The sequence below is a fragment of the Fukomys damarensis genome, unplaced genomic scaffold, assembly GCF_012274545.1.
Source record: "Fukomys damarensis isolate Sample0158 unplaced genomic scaffold, DMR_v1.0_HiC HiC_scaffold_39, whole genome shotgun sequence".
In the NCBI taxonomy this organism is placed as follows: domain Eukaryota; kingdom Metazoa; phylum Chordata; class Mammalia; order Rodentia; family Bathyergidae; genus Fukomys; species Fukomys damarensis.
The window spans coordinates 73,406,935-73,428,529 of NW_022900951.1; the positions used below are offsets into that span (position 1 = coordinate 73,406,935).

Consider the following 21,595-nt stretch of genomic DNA (forward strand, 5'->3'; position numbering starts at 1 on the left):
ATATATGACACAAACCAAACTACTGGACAACAGAAAAGAAATGTAATTAAGGTTTTCTCATGAACTCCACAATCCATTTCATTCAGAGGTCATCTAGGCCCAGCAGTCTTCTGCATTAAAACATCATTTTCTTCAGTTTTCCTCTTCTTTTTTTTTCAGCTTTAATTGAGTTTATTGGTACATTTTAGTGATACAGTACAGTTACATTCATTGTTGGGGTCTTGATTCTCATTTTTCCCCTTGTTCCTCCCCTCCCTTCACCCCCTCCTCCCCTCCCCATCTACAAACACTTTATTTTCATCTTTTCATTATCTCACATTTTTTTCTTTTCCCTTTTTACCCTTCCCCTACCCATCCCACCTTCCCTACACCTTTAGCTCCTTTCTTCCCATTTCGAAATTTCTTCTTCTTTTTTGATAATATAAATGCACCAGCCACTGGGCAATAAAAAGCCATACAATAGCAAAAGTTAATGCACCTGGAGATATCTCAAACAGCCACCAAGATGGACTCTGGTAGGACTGATTACTAGACTGCAATGTTGGTAATCGTGCCTGTGAGGCAGCCAGGCTCTCCAGGTCATGCAGCGTCTGCAGCACATTCTGTGTGTCCTCCTGGAAGCGCATGGGCACAAGCACAATCTGCTCATTGAGGCTGCCTTGAGAGCCACTGTCTGAGCCGCAGCACTCGCTGTCTCCTCCATTGCCCACTTGTCCACCACACCTGATCCCGTCATTCAGATGCGGCACCCTGTGCTGTCTCCATCTCCATGTCTCCATCTTCATGTGCTGCTCCACTGTTACTTCTGCCATCTTCGCCTCCGTGCTTTACTTCACCTTTTCCTTCAACTGCTGCCACCTGCATAGTCCCAATGTTGCCAGTTCCGGGTGGTCCTTGAACAGCTTCAGAAAAAACAGAATTGTCCAAGGGTTTGTTGGGATCACTGCCCATGTAATATTGAAATATTCCACTGCTTGATGTGAAATTGTCTAAAGACTCTTCTTGTCCAAATTGCTCCTTATAATCACAGTACACTTCACTGTCTGAATCACTTGTCAAATGCCAAGTCCCTGAAATATCTTCAACATGATCATCGTTTATATCTTGTTGAATGCAGACAGCAATTTTTCCAGTTTGCTCCAAGTTTTGCTCTACAGGTTTTACTTCTTTAACACCTCCACCATTCAGGGAAGAAATGGCCTGAATGTCATCTTGTATATCCTGAATAAAGCTGTCTTTACCATAACCATTATTGACAATGATTTTCAAATTCTTATACTTCCCTGATTTTGTCGTCACTTTCATATCAGTATCACTTTGTTCTGCTGCCTTTGCTTCCTCCAAAAACTCTTCTTCCTCTGACTCAGCTCCACTATCAGGGCTTTCAGCTTTCCCAATAACAGTTTTGGCACTTGGAGTAGAAGTAAGAGCATTACCAAGATCTGAGGTTAAATCAGAACTCCTGCCACTCTTTTTGTCACCTACAATTTCATAAAATGGACCTATGGCATGTAGCAATTCTTCTTTCTCAGTCATCAGCGTAGTTTCAATAATCTTTTTCATTTCCTCCACATATGCAATCATGACTTCTTCCTTAGTCATACCTCCCAATGAACTCCAAGCATCCCATTTATATCTTCCAATAGGATCCAAGAATCCTGGCCTTGAAAGTTTATAGGCTCCTTCATTTGCCTGTTTACAGATGCTATAGAACTTGAGCATCATTTCATGTGTTAGCCAGAATAAACCATTCTTCGGCAGGCTCTGGATCACCTTGATGGCTGCCTTGAACCTAGTTTCTTGCACAGATTTCATGTCCACCATCTCCTGCCACCAGTGCCTGCCATACTCCCAGGATCTGTCCATGGGGATCAGGCAGCAACAGCAGATGCTGTATCTTTGATGTTTCTTGTTCTGCGGCTTCCAGCTTCTTGAATGGAGCAGTTCCTAGATACTTTGGATCTCCAACATGCAGATGGCAATGGTGGACCCACCCACCTCTAGGTCTGTAAGGGTAATAAATCCCTCCAGAGAGCCCTAACCAACACAGAGACCATGATATATAAGTTTTTGTCTTGATGCATTTCCATCCCCAAATATATAGAACAGTAGTTACAAACATACGCCACACATGCCACAACAGGCTAGTTGTACAATTGACAGCTCTAAAAGGTTCACCATCGTGAGTATAGAAGTTCTATCTGTAAGAATAAAAGGGAGAGTAGATGATGGATAAGCAGTAGCATCATCTGTAATAATTCAAGGCAGTACTGTGTGGGAGACTGTTATGGTTTGTGTCTAGCTGTTCTCCCAAAGCCTCATGCAGTCAAAGAGCTTTTTCAGAGGTAGCTGTGTGATGCTGGGATTAATGGTGTGTGATTACTAAATCAGTCCACTGATTGGTTTGGTACCACTCTAATCCCAATAGTCTGCATAAGAAAAAAGGGCAGAAAGATGCTTTTGTTATACCATTAACTGCTGCCCCTCTGTCATGTGCCACCCTGCATTGGAGCCAGCTGATTATGAACTGAAACGGCTACAAAATGTGAGCTAAATAACCTTTTCCCCCTCTAACTTTGGGCTTCAGGTATTTTGTCTCAGCAAAGAGAAGAAAGTAACTAACACAGAATTTGGTTTCAGAGAAGTAGGGTCATTGCTGTGACAATAACTGGCCATGTGACTCAAAATCCTTTGGAACTGGCTTGTGGGAAGGGGAAGTTCGAAAAGATTTGGAGCAGCTGGCTGAAGAAGTACAGCTGTAATACCTTAGGCTGTATTATATGGGGGATTCTATTCAGGGCTCAGAAGACTAGAAATCCAGTAAAGACCAGGTTCAGGAGGTTTCTGCTGGGAAGGAGGACTGCATTGGCTGCTGGACTCCAGATGATGTATTTTATGCCTTAGCAAAAGGTTTGTCTGCATTTTGCTTGTTTCCAGAGATGCCTGAGACTGGGATTAAGGGTATCAGACTACTTAATATGACAGAAAACACTTTAAGGCAACCTGACGTTGAAGTGGTGGCACAGCTACTGTTGGGAGCTTTTAGCCAGATGTAAGATTAGAGTCAAGAGCAAAGAGCCCAGCAGAATAATTTAAAATGTTTTGAGTTTGACCAGAAAGGAAGCTCCTAAAGCTGTGACCTATAAAGATAGAGCAGAAGAGATCTTGATATCTGAGAAGGAGCAAGAGAATAGAAAAGAAGGCTTAAAGGCATCACTAGAAGCATCAGGACTCCACTCTTTGTAGCCTCAAAATTGCAAAAGTGAAAGACTTTGCTTTGATAAGAGCAGCATGTTCCAGAATGGTGGTGGCCTGGGAAAGTGGTCCCTCATGATTGGCTCACAGGCACCTAAGCCCTACAGCCAAGAGAGAAGGAAGCCAGGCTACTGCACCAGGTGGGAGAAGACCTTGGCATCATCCATGTGGTGCTGGTTTTAGATGTATGCAGAATGCAAGTGTTGTGGGTCAGGAAAGCTTCCACTCAGATTTCAAAAGGCCTCCAAAGCCAGGCCCTGTGCCCCTGAGAGGGCAGTGTGTAAAGCTGTGTGTGAAGCCAAAGGTGCAATGGAGACCGCAGATTAGAGAAGCTGGGAACATGGATCATTTGAGGAAACCTGCAAGGAGGGAGCAAAGCCAGCCCAGGAGAGAAGCCATGGGAGCTACAAACACGAGAAATGCTGTATGGGCAGAGTCACCAAATTCCTTTAGAGTTCATAAGTTGCCACAAATTGCTGGGGATGCTGGAAGTGGAACTGTGGGACTGAGTGTTTGCCCTACTAGATTTTAGACTTGTTTTGGTCCTATTCCTTTGTAGCCCCCTATGTGTAACTTTTGCAATGAAAATATCTACCTGTGCCATTGAATATTGGAAATGTTTAACTTTCTTTCATTTGTACAAGGGTTTTGCCTTAAATCTCAGAGGAGACTTTAGACTTGGAATTTTCAGCAATGCTCAAAATGTTATGACTTTTACAACTCTTAAGAGATGGACTAAATACCTTTTGCATAAAGGCATTTTCATAAGTCTTTGAGAGGCCAGGCCACAACGTTATGGTTTGTGTCTAGACATCACCACAAAGCCTCATGCAGTCATAGGACTTTTTCAGAGATAGTTGAATCTAGAGTGTGTGATGCTGGGATTAAGGGTGTGTGATTACTAAATAAGTCTGCTGATTGGTTTGGCACCACCCTAACCCCAGTAGTCTGAGTAAAATAAAAGGAGAGGAAAGGCACTGTTAAGGTCCTTTGTTGTTTTGCCTTCTTCAGCCTGCCATGAACTATTGTCTGTCTCCTATGTGCTACCGTGCATTGGAGCCAGCTGATTATGGAATGAAGCCCCTACAAACTATGAGCTAAATAACCCTTTCCATTTAACTTTGGGTGTCGGTCATTTTGTCTCAGTAATGACAGAAAAGTAACTAATACAGAGACCTTCCATTTCATGATTCAAGGAACCAGGTTCCTTCCACCTTACAAGTTATTTTTAGTACCTGGTTTCAGTGGTGATCACAAGAAGGAAAAGAGGAAAAGGGGACATACATTCTTCTTAACCACCTTGGCTCTGAGTGATATACCTCACTTTTGCTCACACCTACATACAAAAGAGTGACAAATGGCTAGTCATACACTTTCTACAGTAAGGAATAGAAGCATCAATGTTTGATGGATATCGACTTATATGTGCTATAGAACTTGGCATCAGTGAGTTTGAGCAACAAAAACTGGAACCCAGCCAAAGATACATGTTCAAAGATGAAGACAGCACTCCATTAAAAAACTAGAGTAGTTTTTTCACACCTTGGCAGCCACACATTAAAACTATTACACTTTCCACAAGTATTAATTCTCACATCCAAGCCAAAAATAATGTGAATAGGCCTCAGAACTTTATAAAGTCTTCCTGGAAATGGGAGCACAACCTTCAGATGATCCAAAGAAGTCAGCACAGCCAGATGTGGCTCACTGCCAGCCTTAATAAGCATTCTAAGAGCTCCAGCCATGCTGTCCTGGCACATGCAGCCAGAGCACTAGGACCAGCACAACTACAGCAGCCACTTTTGTGATGTGCTTATTTTGCCCATCATCAAGCTAGAAGAGCCACAGCCCTGACAGAGGCACATATGTTCCTCTGAAGTACTTATTGTTTGCCTCCATGACCTTAGCCACAAAGAGATCCTAATTTTGCTCAACCACAGTCAGTCTTATGAAATCTGACTGAGGGAAAACCAGAAACGTGTTGATTTTGAAGATCTGAACACAAAATGTGCCAAATGTATCACCCACATGGTGCTCCATAACTACTGGCTGCTGAACAGAGAGCACCAGAAACTGGAGGGGCTGTTGGTGGAGCCAGCCCAGAAATCATGCCCTGGACATTGATATTCCATGGTCTGTTGGTACCTTGGAACCCAGGACCAGCCCAATCCAGCTAAAGGCAGCTGCAATTTTGTGTGATTCTGGAGAGTCAGTCTACATTTTTTCATGTGCACTTATCAGTGAAGAATTTTCCAGGATGACGCACCAGGATATGAAGGGTGCAGGTTTGAATGCAGGTGGACCCATTTAAGCATAACAAGAATAGGAAGTTGAAGGGAGTGCTTATACTCAGCCAGATTCCAGATTAAGGTGTTCAAGCCAAACAGAGCCAATTGGAAACAGAGCACTGACTGGGAGAAGATAGAAAAATGAAGCACCCAGGAGAAGAAATACCAATCATCCTATGACACCACCATCCTCACAGAGTACCCTCTATGGCTTGATGTGGCCCACTATGCGAACAATACCCCATTCCCAAACTACAGTGACTCCAAATAGCTTTATTCCTGGCAGCAAAGGCAACAGCTCTTGGACCTACATAGTAAAGGCTCTCTGTCCATGGGCAGCGACCTCCTGCTCCTGTCAACCTCAATCCAAGATGCCCAGAAATGGCTCCAGCATACCAAGTTCTCACCATTCCACCAGGTCTTGCCAGCTTTTTGAGTAGCAATTTGCTGAAGATATCTCAAGAAGATTTGTTCCAGATCTGTGACTCTAAAGTAGAATCTGGCTTGTAAATGCCATTAAAGACAGGAATGTGAGAACAAAGGTAACCATATACCTCTGTCAGAAACTGGAACAGAGCTGAGCATCACCACAGTTTAAGTAGGAGGGAAGTGGAGGCAGCAGCCTATGTTATGTGTCATGCCGTCTTCTTAGAAAAGCTAACCACCTAGTTAACTGAGAAGATTGCCGACATGTATCATCACATCTGCCAACATATTCACTAAGTCTGCCAGCAAAGCCCCATGGGCCTGGGCATCTATCTAGGGGTGAGGATTAAGATGCTGCAATATTGCCACAGTGAAACTTGTTTCATCCTCAGCACATCAAAAGCTGAGTGTAAGACAGTTACCACATCATACCGAATGTAGATGCTGAGCAGAGGTAGGATGTGCACCTACCCAATCCCCTGCAGACCTCTTTAGATGTACAATTTGCACCATGGTAAATTGTAGTCTTACTTGACAAGCTGAGTCTAGAAGAGGCCCTACCAACTCTATGAAAAAGCTACAGACCATCAAGGGGCAGAAACCTGTGGACACAGGTCCAGCATGCAGGAAACCAACAACTCCTCTCTCCCTTCCTCTTCAACCCCAGCCTTTGTGTGGTTCTTTTTTCTTTTTTCCAATCTTGAAATTCTAAAGAAGCTAAGAGTCAGGCTGTCTTTTCTCAAACCCCATTCCCCTTAGTTGGAGGATCTTTGTATATCTTTGATACTTCCTGTATTGGTCGTTTCTGACTACTCCCCTGCCTCCAGAGAAAGCTCTGCCTTACCTCATGCTTCCACTTCCTTCTCTGGTAGCTGGCTTCACGGCCAGCATTCCTGACTTTTGGGGGTAGTTTGCCCTCATTCTCCTATTTTGAGTTTTGCTTATCTTCTCAGTGACTGTGGTGAGCATCTGTTTTTGTATGTGTATGCTCTTAGATGAATTCATGGGAGTGGGTTTATTCTGTGCCTTCTACCTCTTTTACCTTCATGTTGTTTCTAAGGATCTGCGGTACAAAACCCAGAGAAATATTCATGTCTCTTCACTGGTATGACAGACATCACAATATATGTGTATGCCCTGTCTCATAGGTGCTAAATCTGAGCCTGTCCAGTACTCTGGAGGTGAAGTGGGAATAGAAAGACTATTTTCAGGTATGTCTTCATGAATAAAGAAGAGATGAGAATAACATGATTCCCCTTGAGCTATTTCAGTATAATTTTATTTCCTAAGCAATCATAGATGAGCTCTAGCACTCCATTGTATTGTCAGATGACCTCACCCATCATAATATCAGATCTTTTAGGATGGTTTTTAAAATTCCCACTTAAGGAAGAAATTGTTAACTAGCATACTAATTTTGCAAAGTTTCCTAACAATACTGCATTTTTTGTGGAGACCTCTCACTTAAGTTTTATCTTTTTCACTTATAGACAGTATTTTAAGCTATATCGTCGGCATTGCAATGGCTGGATCACCTTCTTTAACTATGGGAAATTTGAGTATCAGTAACTGTGGTAGAATGAAGAATTACTCTTTGTTTTGCCTCTTGGTTCCTAGAATCCTGACAACTACAGTAGCCCAGGGCTTCAGCCCTTTGTTAATTTAAATTCATTTTCCAAATCAATCTAACAAAAGAAACAAAAGATCTCTACACTGAAAACTACAGCACTCTGAAAAAAGAAATCGAAGAGGATATAAAAAAATGGAAAGATATCCCCTGCTCCTGGGTAGGAAGAATCAACATAGTGAAAATGGCCATAGTACCGAAACTGCTATATACATTCAATGCAATGCCAATTGAAATTCCAACACTATATTTCACAGAACTAGAAAAAAGAATCCAAAAATTCATTTGGAACCACAAGAGACCTAGAATAGCAAAAGCCATTATAGGCAACAGTCACATGGCACCAGGTGTAACAATTCCCAATTTGAAACTATACTACAAAGCCACTGTGATAAAATCAGCATGGTACTGGCAAAGAAATAGGCCTGAGGATCAATGGAACAGACTGGAAGACACAAAAACAAATGCAGATGTACTCAGCTACCTCATCTTCGACAAAGGAGCTCACCATCCTCAGTGGAGGAAAGATAGCCTCTTTAATAAATGGTGTTGGAAAAACTGGATATCAACCTGTCACAGATTAAAATTAGACCCTTATCTTTCGCCATGCACTAAATTAAAATCCAAATGGATTAAAGATCTAAATATTAAAACAGAAACATTAAACTTGCTGGAAAGTAAGTTAGGCAGAACTCTGGAAGACATTGGTATAGGAAAAGACTTTATGAACAAATCCTCAGTAGCACGGGAACTAGCAGAAAGAATCAACAACTGGGATCTCATCTTACTAAAAAGCTTCTGTACTTCAAAAGAAACCATTAGCAGAACTAAGAGACAATCTACAATGTGGGAAAAAATTTTTACCAGCTGTACCTCAGACAAAGGACTATTATCAAGGATATATAAAGAACTCAAAACAATCAGTCCCCCCAAATATAAAGACCCGATCCAAAAATGGGCATCCGAAATGAACAGACATTTCTCATACAAAGAAGTGAAAGCAGCAAGAAAATATATGAAAAAATGTTCCACATCACTGGTCATTCGAGAGATGCAGATGAAAACAACACTGAGATTCCACCTCACCCCACAAAGAATGGCTGCTATCAAGAAATCACACAATAACAAATGTTGGCGGGGTTGTGGGGAGAAAGGAACCCTCCTCCATTGTTGGTGGGAGTGCAGACTAGTGCAACCACTATGGAAATCAATATGGAGATACCTCAAAGAGCTTGGACTGGAGGTTCCATTTGACCCAGCCATCCCTCTGTTGGGTATCTTTCCAAGAGAACTAAAAGAATCATATCACAGAGAAGTATGTGCACCCATGTTTATAGCGGCACAGTTTGTAATAGCTAAATCTTGGAAACAACCTATTTGCCCATCCGTTGGAAACTGGATAAAGAAGTTGTGGTTTTTCTATAAAATGGAATATTACTCAGCCATAAAGAGCGAGAGAATAGATTCATTCATAGGAAAATGGATACATATTGAAGATATACTCCTAAGTGAAATAAATAAGTCCCACATGTGTAAATACCAAATAGTTTCCCTGGTGTGAATATTCTGCAACAATGCATAAGATTCTAATAAGATTACTGACATTTAGAAATGGGAGGAAAGGAGCTAAAGGTGTAGGGAAGGTGTGATACGTAGGGGAAGAACAAAAAGGGAAAAGAAAAAAATGTGAGAGAATGAAAAGATGAAAATAAAGTGTTTGTAGATGGGGAGGGGAGGAGGGGGTGAAGGGAGGGCAGAGGTAAGGGGAAAAAAATGAGAATCAAGACTTGCCATGTAAAGGTACATGATCCCAACAATGAATGTAACTGTACTGTATCCCTAAATGTACCAATAAACTCAATAAAAAAAAAATAAATAAATTCATTTTCCAAGGCATGATGAACTCTATGACCAACTGATTAGGATTTTAAACCTTCTGAAATTGAGTTGATTTGGAATATAGTGGTAGGCTCAAAGATCATCAAAACTGGGTAGATCTTGTTTTATAGATAGGGAAACTCAGACCTACAGGGTCAAAGCCACCTGCATAATATCACACACTACTACAGTAATGATATAGACTTGTACAAACTAGAACACTGCTGAATGTGAAAGTTTTTTAATCATCGTGTTGGGATAATAGTCATGGTGTTCCTACAGAATGAAAACAGATTCCTGATTCCTTTTTCCTTTTTAGGGAGCAAGATGGGAGAGAGTTAACAGCTACAGTTTACCCATTTATCATGTACAATTCTGTGGTTTTTAATAAATACACATAGTCACAATCAATTGCATCACCCAAAAAGAAACACAGCACCTTTTGGCTATCACTCACACATTTTACTCCAACTTCCCAAGACCTAGAGAACCATGAAATAAACATTCTATACAAATTTAACTAATCTAGACATTCCATATAGAAGAAATCATATAATAGTCTTTTGTGACTGGCTTCCTTCATTTAGCATAATGTTTTCTAGGGTCATCCATGTTGAGCGTGTAATGGTATTCCATTTATTTTTATTGCCAAATAATATTTCTGTGTATGAATGTACCATTTCAGTTGCTGGACATTGGAGTGTTTCAACTTTATGTCTATTATGAATAATACTGGTATGAACACATTTGTACATGTTTTTGTGTGGACATGTTTTCATTTTTTCTGTATATATACATAGGAGGGGAATTTTTAGAACATAATAGTAACTCTGATTATCTTTTTGAGGAACTTCTGGCCTTTTTTTCCACAGCAGCTATACCATTTTACATTCCCACCACCAGTGTATGAAGGTTCTAATTTCTCCACATCCTCAGTAAAACTTGCTTTGTCTTTGTCTTTTTCTTTTTTATTGTAGTATCTTAACAGGTGTGAAATGGTATCTCATTGTGGTTTTGATTTGCATTTCCCTAATGGTTAATAATGTTGACCACATTTTTCATGTTTATTGGGCATTTATACATCATCTTCTTTGGAAAAATATCTATTGAGATCATTCACCCATTTTTAAAATTGGGTCATCTTTCAATTATTGATTTGAATGAGGTATTAGTATATTCTGTATGTATCCTTATATGATTTGCAAAATTTTTCTCCATTCTGTGGGTTATCTTCATTTTCATAATGATGTCCTTTGAAGCATAAAAGCTTTTAATTTGGATAATGTCTGATATAACTATTTTTTTCTTGTGCTGCTTGTGCTTTTGGTTCCATATCTAAGAAACAGCTGCTTTATCCAAGGTCAGAAATATTTATGTCTATGTTTTCTTCTAAGAATTTGTATAGTTTTAGTTGACACAATGGTCTTCAATTCATTTAATTTATGTAAATAATATGGAATAAGGGTCCAACTACATTCTTTTGCTTGTGGATATCTACTCATCCCACAACTAATTATTGAAAAGACTGCTTTTTCCTCAGAATTTTCTTGGCACCTTGCCACAGGTCCCCGATTCTTGCTGAATCTTCCTTGATGGGACATGATGCTGCATTTGGGAGTCTAACTTTTTTTTTCTTTTAGTCTCTGTTTGGCTCCATCAGTTTTACACCTGCTTTATTATTTTACTCTTACTATCCCTCCCCATTCCCATACACCTTTAGTTCTAGGTATTGAACCCTTGCACTCAGCTGCATCTCCAGACCTTTTTAAAATTTTGAGATGGGATGTCACTAAAATTTTCTAAGTTTCCCAGGCTTGACTCAGCTTGCAGTCCTCCTGCCTCATCCTACAGAGTTCTGGAACTACAGGCACGTACCATTATTTCCTTTTGTACTTGCCTCAATAATACTGGTCATATCATTCTGATACTTTGTGATATTTCTTGGTGTGTGTTTCAGGACCACAATTTAATCCTGGGGGAAAGACAACATATAACTTTTTTTCTTTTCTTTCTTTTTTTATGAGGAAACTGAACCACATACAAGTGGGATAATTTGATAACAATCACACAGTCCATTCATAAGAATCAGGACTAAACTTTGGTCTTCTTACTATTAGCCCTTCAAGGTGTTTGCAGTCATTACACTTAAGTGATACCACAGCCCTTGCAAAGTGATGGTAGGCTAAATTTTAATTCTAAAAAATGTGATGAGCTGATAATTTTACTTCTTAATTCCAAATGATAGTCTAATGAAACTCTGTTACTGGAAAAAAAATTCAAGTCTTCCCATGTGATTCTAATGGCCAGTCAGAGCTGAGAATCATGTTCCAAGAAGGATATCTCTTGTTCTTGGACAGTCAGAACAAATACAGTGAAAATGGCTGCACTTCCAAAACTATTATACAGATTTAATCCAACCCCAATCAGAATACCAATAACATACCTCATTGAATTTGAGACAACAATCCTAAAATTCATCTGGAACCAGAAGAGAGCAAGAATAGCAAAAGCAATTCTGGGAAACCAAGTTAAGGCAGGGTGCATAACAATCCCAATTTGAAATTATGATGCAAAGCTAAAAACAGCATAGTACTTGAAAAAAAAAAAGATCCGCAAATCAATGGAATAGAACTGAAAATGAAGAAACAACTGCAAACATATGCAACCACCTTGTCTTTGACAAAAGGGTCAAACACCTACACTGGAAGAAAGACATCCTCTTTAATAAATGGTGCTGGGAAAACTAGCTTTCTATACGCCAAAGACTGAACTTAGACCTGTCTCTCTCATTGTGCACTAAAATAAAATTGAAAAAGACAAAAGATCTAAATATCAAAATGAAAACACTTAATATAATGATGAAAGATAGAATACTTAAAACTTTTGAAGACATAGGTATAGCCAGAGACTTCATGAACAAAACCTCAATCCCACAGGAAATATTACAAAAAATTAGCAGCTTGGTTCTCATCATATTAAAAGCTTTTGCACAGCAAAAGAAGTCACCCACAAATTGAAGAGACAACCCACAGAATGGGAAAAAAACTTTTACCAGCTATCATTAGATAAAACAGTAATATTTAGAGCATTAGCATCTAGAATATTTAAAGAACTCAAAAAAAATCAAATTCCCTAAATTTAAAGACCCAATACAAAAATGATCATCTGAAATGCACAGACAGTTCTCAGATGAAGAAGTACAGACAGCAAATAAGTATATGAAAAAAATGTTCAATATCACAGGATATTCAAGAAATGCAAATTAAAACAACACTAAAAAAATCCAACACTGAGATTTCATTTCACTCCAGAAAGAACAACTATCATAAAGAAAACAATAAAAAAGAATGAAAACCATAGCAAATGCTGGTGAGTTTGTGGGGAAAGAGGAACTCTTCACTGTTTGTGGGAGTGTAAATTGGTACAACCACTATGGAAATCAATATGAAGATTCCTCAAGGAACTAATACCAGAGGTTCCATTTGACCTAGCTCTTCCCCCTTTCGGTATCTTCCCAAAAGAGTTAAAAGCATCATATCACAGTGATATATGCACACTCATGTTTATAGCAGCACAGTTTGTAATAGCTAAATCTTGGAAACAACCCAAATGCTCATCAATGGATGAATGAACAGAGAAAATGTGGTTTTTATATGCAATGGAATACTTCTCTACCACAAAGAAGGATAAACTTGAGACATTTTTATGTAAATGGATTCACTTTGAGACCATACTTGTAAGTGAAATAAACTGGACACACATGTTTAAACATCACAGAGTTTCTCTTGTGTGAGAAACCAAAAGGGTAGATAAGGACCAAAATGGATTATAACTATTAGGAAGTAAGAAGAAAATGTCCAAATAGGAGGGGAAACAGGAAGGGGGAGGGGGAAGGGAAGTGAAATTGAAAAAAATAGAATAGAAGGAAAATAATAGAAATAAAGTTTTTTGTAAATAAGGAGGAGAAGAAGGGTTGAAGGGAGGGAAGAGAGGGAAAAAAGATGAATCAAGATGTATATATAGGTTCAAATTTTCTACCATGACTGTGATCATTATGTGTATCAAAAGATACCAATAAAGTTAATTTTTTAAAAATTAAAACATAAGAAAATTTTTTTTAATTTAATGTTGACATTAAGGGATGTCCATGTCACATATTTGAGCCTATCATGATTCAAAACGGTTCCACTCTTGAAATTTTCAGCTGATTCATCCTACTTTCTTACCACCATCTTATTTTTGCTTCATTTTATTGGTACAGTTTAGGTGTACAATACAGTTGCATTCATAATAGGGATTTTGTACTTTTACACAGCATATCTTGGTTGTTATTTTCTCCCCATTCCCCTGGCCTCCCTTCAGCCCCTACTCTCTTCCCTATTTATAAAGACTTTGTCTCCATTTTTTCCCTTTTCTATGATTTTTTTCTTTTCCCTAAAATGACAAATTGTGTTAATTATTAATCTATCACCTTTAACTGTGTGAATTAAATCAAAACCCAGGCTGGAGCTCAGGACAATGGCCTTTATGACCCCCGTGTCTCTGTGGTGTGAATCCTGGTACTAGCACAGTCAGGAGGCCAGAGGTGGTGGGGGTGTGCTGTGGCGGGGGGGCGCTGGAGGGCTGGGGTAGCAGGCCAGCTCTTCACGGTTCTGCCTCTCACAGGTCTGCTACCGAGGCCCAGGTGATGGAGCTGGGGTAGCGGTCCCTTATTTTTGCTTTTCAATTGCCCTCTTGCTTTTTTAACTTTTCTTTTTTTTTTTTGAACTGTGGATCGAACTTGGAACCTTGCACTTGCGAAGCAGCTGGCAGAACCACTGAGCTAAATACCCGGCCCTGACTTCATTTAATCTTAACCTCAAAGATTCTCTAGTCCCTTGATCCCTCTCTCCATGTAGATTCTCTAGTCCCTTGACCTCTGCTTTTTCAGGTGACAAAAACATTTATTTTCATATGGTTTACAAAAAGACATTCAAGGTTATCATTATAGCAGGAATGTGTAATCTATTTTTACTATTTTCCTGAAATAATGTCTGCTCTGTTGCCTAAAATTAAAACACATCTTAAAAGGTGAATAGTAAATAAACATTGGACTTGGGAATCAGAATTTGGGCCTCACCTGATATTTACCAGTTGTGCAACTTTGGATAGGAAGGTCCTCAGCCTCTTTCAGCCTCAGTTTTCTGACATATGAATTGGACATAATAGTGACTGTTATAATTATCTTAAAATGTTCAATGTTAGGCCAGGCATGGTGATACATGCCGGTAATGCCAGCACTCAGGAGGCTGAGGCAGGAGGACTGTCACGAGTTCAAGACCCACCTGGGCTGCACAGTGAATTCAAAGCCAGCCTGGACTACATAGCAAAATTAAACAAAAAGATAAATGTTTTATGTTAATCAAGTACATTTTATTTTTTCAAGGCCCAAATTCATGTGACACTCAATAGTATTCCTTAACAACTCCAATTAGATTACAACTCTTTTCCATATTTCTATAGTAGTTCTCTGTGCTATTATATCTACCATCATGTTTCTAAATATATACACTTCCTTCCCCATCCAACTTAGAACTCATTATATACATCATTTCATTCTCGTTTATCCCTATAACTTTTATTAAATCATGTCATCATTTGTCTATCTGTTACACTAGACTGTAAATCCTAAGGCATCGACTTAACATTACTCTAAGATAGTGTTTGTTATATAGGAAAATTTAAATAAATCTTTGATGAATGGAAAAATGAATAAAAGGTTTAGATACAAACTATAGGTGTAAGAGGAACTCAGATGTGTGAGAGCAGAAGCCTTTCTAAAGGCTAGAAGATAGAAAAGCTACAGACAGTTTCATGCTGGTTGTAGAAATTGAATTTGTTTTCATAGACTAAGTAGGAATTGAATAATTTGGAATTAAATGGGGTCATTGTAGGATGAGGGTTAATACATGCAAAAACTTGCAATCATTTTGGGTCAGACTATGTATCATATATGAAGTGGGGCCATAATGAAACCAACTTGATTGGTTGACCTGAAACACAAAGAGGGACAATGAAACCAAGACACATAACTGATCAGTAACAGAAAGGCCTATGCCAGGGATTTAGCTCATTCCTCAGTACCAAGAAGAAAAAAAAAAAAACAGAAAGGCCTGAACGAGAGACACACTCTTAGTGGAAACAATGCCATAGATGTCAACATGGGTGGTAAGAAAGGAAGTCATGAAGAAAACCCACAAGTCTAGTGAGGAAAGGCTAAATTCTACAAAATAGAAAAGGAATCAACTATTGGAAACCAGAAGGCTGTCATGTGTCTGAGGGTGGAAATTATTCATCTAATTCTGCACACTGTTCTTCCTGACCAGGAAAGTTTTCACTAGAACTTTCAATGCTTGCCTTGTTAAAAAGCTTTGTCTAGCATCTAACATAGAAAGTACATTTCTAAATAAGGTGAAGATAGATAATGTTGAAAGGAGAAAAGAATATCTGGTTATGGAGACTCTCAGAAATATGAAAAGGAAATTTAGATTTAATGTGGCTCTAAACCAAGTAATTGCCTACTTCTTGATCAAAGGAGTAGCAAAATGGAAGCCACACTTGCCAAATTGTGAATTGTATGATGAATTTATCATAGTAGACATATTTTTGAGGCATTTGGGGATTGAATACAGGACCTTGCACTTGAGGCAGGCACTGAGCTAAATTCCCAGACCGATAGTAGACATTTTATTCTAATTTGAAATTTGTGTTGGAGCCATATTAGCAGTTATATAACCCAGGAAGAAGTGATTTCCTAAATAACATATTGTTTTTGAAGTAAACCATAAAATGCTGGCATTTTCCCTATAATTGTATCAAACACAATGCAGTGGTATCTCAGTTCACAATTTTAATTTTTTCCATATTTTGGAAAAGATGGCCACGTTTGTGTTCATGCAGGAAAGATGGCTGCTGTCCTGTCAACCGGTGTAGAGTTTGCAAACAAAACCAACTTTTTTTCCACTTACAAGCAAAAATGTTCATGAACCAACGTACTGCTGTATGTACTTTTGTATACAGGAAAGTTGAATATTAAAAGTCAGCAAAGTTATGTATTAAAATGAGGAGGACATACATTACAGTTATATTTTCTTATTTTTACTTTATTCACAGGCATAAATTCAATACATTGACCTGAAGTACTACAAACCTAGAAATTAACAAGTTTTCAAAGCTTTTCCATGTCTTTTTAAGGAAGAAATCAAACCATCAAAGAGAAAAACTTTCACTGAATGATTTAATCATACAGCATAATGTTGGAAAAGAGGTTTAGCAAAGACTTTAAAATGAATCTAACAGGTGGAGCCACATTTAAGCCTATAGGTTCTATAATGGAAAAGCACTGATATTGATGGGTTCTGTAATTGCTTAATTATGTTTTTTCATATTGTCTAACATAAAAGGTATAATTTTTAAAAAGAGAATAGATTTGCTTATTTTCTGAATTTGGGTGTTTAATAGGTAGATTCCAAATATATTTGTAGTATAAGCTGGTGAAAAAGTCCTGTTTGGAATGCAATAACATATCCAAATTTTTTGTTTGTTTGTTTGTTTTTGTTTTTTGTTTGTTTGTCTGTTTTTTGGTACCAGGGTTCGAACTTGGGTCCCTGCACTTGCAAAGCAGGCACCGGAACCAGTGAGCTAAATCCCAGGCCCAACATAACCAAATTTTAATATTCTAACCATGGACATTGTTTGATCACTTCAATAAAACTGGCTTTAAAACAGAGGCAAATATATTCAGGTCCATAGAACCACACAACTCACTAGATTTAAACTACAGAGAGACATAATACTTGCCAGTAGGCATGGAGCAACAACGTGGTCAGCAGAGCCAAGTGACGAAGAGGCAGAGCCACTCTGTTTATTTTACTATCATTATCCTTTGATATATTTACTTCTTTTCCTTTTTCTTTGTACTGGGATCACATTCAAGTGGTCAGAGAGAGTGTGAGGGAGGAAGGATTTACCAGCACAACCTTAGCTCCCTCTTCTGATATCAGTGACTGATCACTGGTAGATTTTTTTGGTTGTCAAGAAGTTCTCTCCCTGTGTGTGAATATGTGCACCTGCCTGCATACACCAAGGGTGAAAGGCACATTTCTGGACTTAGCCTAATGCGCTTACACTTATTTTGGCATTGAAAAATAATCACTATATAATATTTATTGTATATATACATGGATCTTCAAAATCAATGTTTGAAAAAAGTGTCAAAGTTTGTGATTGACACTCAGCTACTTTTAATTTATACTTAGCAAACACTATACAAAAGTACATGAAACTTATCAAGGAGCACGTGTTTTGATTTCTCCATATCGTAGCAGTTGTCTGCTTAAGAAAAATGATTCACTTTTATATTTATATCAGTTAGAGTTTGTTCTCAGTATTTTTGTTAGAAATAATTATCAAACATAAATACACCTGAATTTTCAGTTTAAAAATGTCAAATTCTCAGGCAGGGGATTTAGCTCAGTATCACCATGTCTGCCATGCAAGTGAAAGGTCCTGAGTTCAATCTCCAGTACCAGGAAAAAAACGTCAATTTTTCATTCACCATTTTTAATCCTCCAATAATGTGTTTCCCTCAAAACACATAATAATGAGCTCATTACAAATACTTTAAGTTAAAAGACAATAATCTTTTTATTTAGTAAATTACATGGAAGCTTGTAGATGCTATCTTAGTTTGAGACATAAGTCTTCATAAATGGTTTGTGAATATTTACTTTAAATATAATTAGACTGCTCAAATATGAAAATTATGTTAAGACGAGATTAGTGACGTCTTTACCAATAGTATATTATTCAAATGATATAAAGCTTATTGTTTTTCTGATCAGAATGATAATGACTTTACAGAAGTTAATTTGAAATTGTATACTAATTTTCACTCATTTAATTACAAAGTAGCATTATAAAATCCCTACCAAAATATTTCACATAACAGTCCACAATGAGAAAGTTTTTATGTGAAAGAACATTGTGCAAGCTTGGTCAGTTGCCAGAAGTGATAGGATTTTGCTGAATAAGTCATGGCATTATTAGAGGATGCTGGCATAAACATAAGTGCAGATCAGTAAATGAAATGGAGGATAGAAAAAAAAAGAATAAAAACAGTGTATTTAAAAAGTTGAATGTAGCATATTAGAATATATACTTAATAGTTCAGTGTGAGTAAAGACCTGAGAAATTGACCTTTCATTTCAGCATAAAAGATATTATAATTTATTCCAACTGTGCTCTTTTACAATAACACAGATCATTTAGACTTATTCATGAAAATGATTTTATTGATAAGCTGGCACTAACAATAAACGAACTCTTCATAATACCAAAAGTTTGGTTGTTAGAGAACTTCTAGAAAAGAAGAGGACACTTTTAAAAAGAGTAATGTCAAAAATAAATTTAAAATAACTATGTCCCCCCAGGGGAATAAAATAATACGGAACCTATAATAAAATAACCCAGCTTGTTATTGTGATATTTATACTGTCTATCACAAAACTTTGTTTTTTTAATAGAAATGAAACAGCCATCAAATTCTTAATAACAATTTACTTATTCAATTAAAATAATGATACGATTTCATTTTCACAAAGAATTTACCTATTGAAATGTTTATGATCGTATCCTGAAGTGAAACAGACTTCATTACTACATGTTTGAATATATCTCAGGCTACATATGTTAGCAATAGTACTGACAAAGAGATGAATCCGATCTCAATTCTTTTGAAACTTCAGATTCCATCATGCTGCTTGCTCCTGTTGGAAATTCCTGTGGAGTATACATAGGGCAGAGTAGACACTGGCCAGTGAATGTGTCATTCTAGCCAGAGCCGTGGCCTCCAATCACTATATATCTCAAATTCAATTGGGCTGGACCATATATGAATGAAGATGGCCTTTTATTTACCCAATTCCCATCCTAGCATAGCATCCAGACTAGAAGGGCTTCTTAGCCTTTTTTCCTAAGGACCAATCCCTGGTCTTGACTTCTCTCTTTCCTTTATCCTAAGGTCTTACACTCTAATAGGGAGAGAACAGACAAAAAGAAAAATCCTCCCTGAGAATCTTAAAGTAAAACTTGCTTAAACTGCCCTCTGTGCATCAGACACTAACCTTACATATTTACTTGATTGTACAAATAAAAGGAGAATGTGGGTTCTCAACTTGGAAACAAGTATGGGCACAACTGAACCTGAAACTTTTTCTTAGGTTTGTTTGTTTGTTTGTGAGGTGCCGGGAATTAAACCCAGGGCCTTATGAAAACTAGACAAACGCTCTGATACTGAGCTGCATATATACATAAATTTTGAGACAGGATCTTTCTAAGTTGTCCAAGCTGTCCTCGAGCTTGCAGTCCTCCTCACTCACTCTCCCCAATAGCTGGAGTTATTGGTGTGTGCCACCTCAGAAGGCTGAAAATTTCACTTCTTTGTTTTTCACACCAAAGACTCTCTTGAGAATTGTGTATTCTTTATCCATTGTTCCTCATAAAAGATGGAGTTGTTCTTTATAAAAAGATGTATCACTAATTATAATTAGAATTAATAGTGTAGAATAATTAGACACCTTTTAAACAAGATATTATTCTTCTTAATTCTAGTATGTAAACTCTAACACTTATTTATCTGGTGCATAGAATATAGCAAGAACTGAGTTTGGAGGGAAGTTCTGGTATTGTTATTTATGTGCCCATTTCCATTATCTAATTATTATTTTATAAGTGGTTTGTTTTCTTGACATTGAAATACACACATTGTGTTATATATAGTTGGAAAACTATCAATTTGTTAACTTGTATGGCTTTTTAAATAACTATTTCTGCAGTCATTCTTTGCCATGCAATTATTCATTGATTCACTATTTCTATCAACACACATTTGCTGGGCATTGAACAATTATATATATAGTTTCAAAAGTGGCTTCTACCTTCAAAAACAATTTTGTATTAAAGATTAACACATTATTACATAGACAACTTATAAGTCAGAAATACTATGATAACTATCACTGAGACATATAGAAAGGGCTGGGGATTAGGTTCAGTGGTTCCACCGCCTGCCTCAGGGCCTGAGTTCAATCCCAGTACCAAAAAAAAAAAAAGATATATAGAAGGGATACATGGATGTCAGAAAGAAGTGCTACTATTCTGGGTGAAAAGAAATTTTTGTATGGAAGAGATAGGATTTACAGAGAGAAATGCAAATCATTGGGTTTTTACCAGATATACTATAAGAGAAACCTAACAAACAAAGTCCTTGCATGGCCCAGGGGACTTATATCAGATGCAGAATCTAACATGCCACAGTAACAAGTAGAGACTATAGAGAATGCCTTGCTGAGGGAAGAGTTTTGTCAACATGGGCATTATCATTCCTTTGGTCTAGATAGCAGGCAATGTTTATGTACAGATTCCTAGATACATATGAATTTCCAAAGTTGAATGAAGAAGATATAAAAAGTCTAAACACCACAATTACAAAATTGAAATTGAAAAAGTAATTAAAAATTTACCAAAGAAGAAAAGCCCAGGTCCTTATGGCTTCACTGTTGAATTCTACAAGACCTTTAGAGAAGAACTATTGCCACTACTCTTTAAACTCTTCAATGAAATTGAAAGGGAAACAATACTTCCAAATTCATTCCTGGAAGCAACTGTTACTTTGATTCCCAAACCAGGGAAAGACCCAACCAAATAAGAGAGCTACATGCAAATCTCCCTAATGAACGTAGATACAAAAGTCCTCAATAAGATACTGGCAAACAGAACACAGAAGTTCATCATGAAGATCATACACCTTGACTAAGTCAGATTCATGCCAGGGATGATTCAACCTATGTAATTCAATAAGTATAATACACTATATTAATATAGTCAAGGACAAAAAGCATATTATCATCTCAATAGATGCAGTAAAATCATTTGACAAAATTCAACAGTCATTCATGATAAAACCCTGCAGAAATTTGGAATAGATGGTCTATATCTCAATTTGATAAGGGCCATCTACAACAAAACCAATAGCCAACATCATGTTAAATGGCCAAAAACTGAAAACCTTCACATTAAAATC

At 37.7% G+C, this 21,595-nt stretch overlaps 1 protein-coding gene across 1 annotated transcript; it reads right to left on the reverse strand.

The window, feature by feature from the left end:
- Positions 1 to 407: 407 nt before the first annotated feature.
- Positions 408 to 1,884, reverse strand: LOC104860316 (acyl-CoA-binding domain-containing protein 5-like; the record flags this gene model as incomplete). Its single annotated transcript, XM_033760435.1, is given in 2 exon segments — positions 408 to 756; positions 758 to 1,884. Coding segments are annotated over 2 exon segments (1,458 nt in total), but the record flags the coding sequence as incomplete, so codon positions are not given.
- Between the last annotated feature and the right edge of the window lie 19,711 nt (positions 1,885 to 21,595).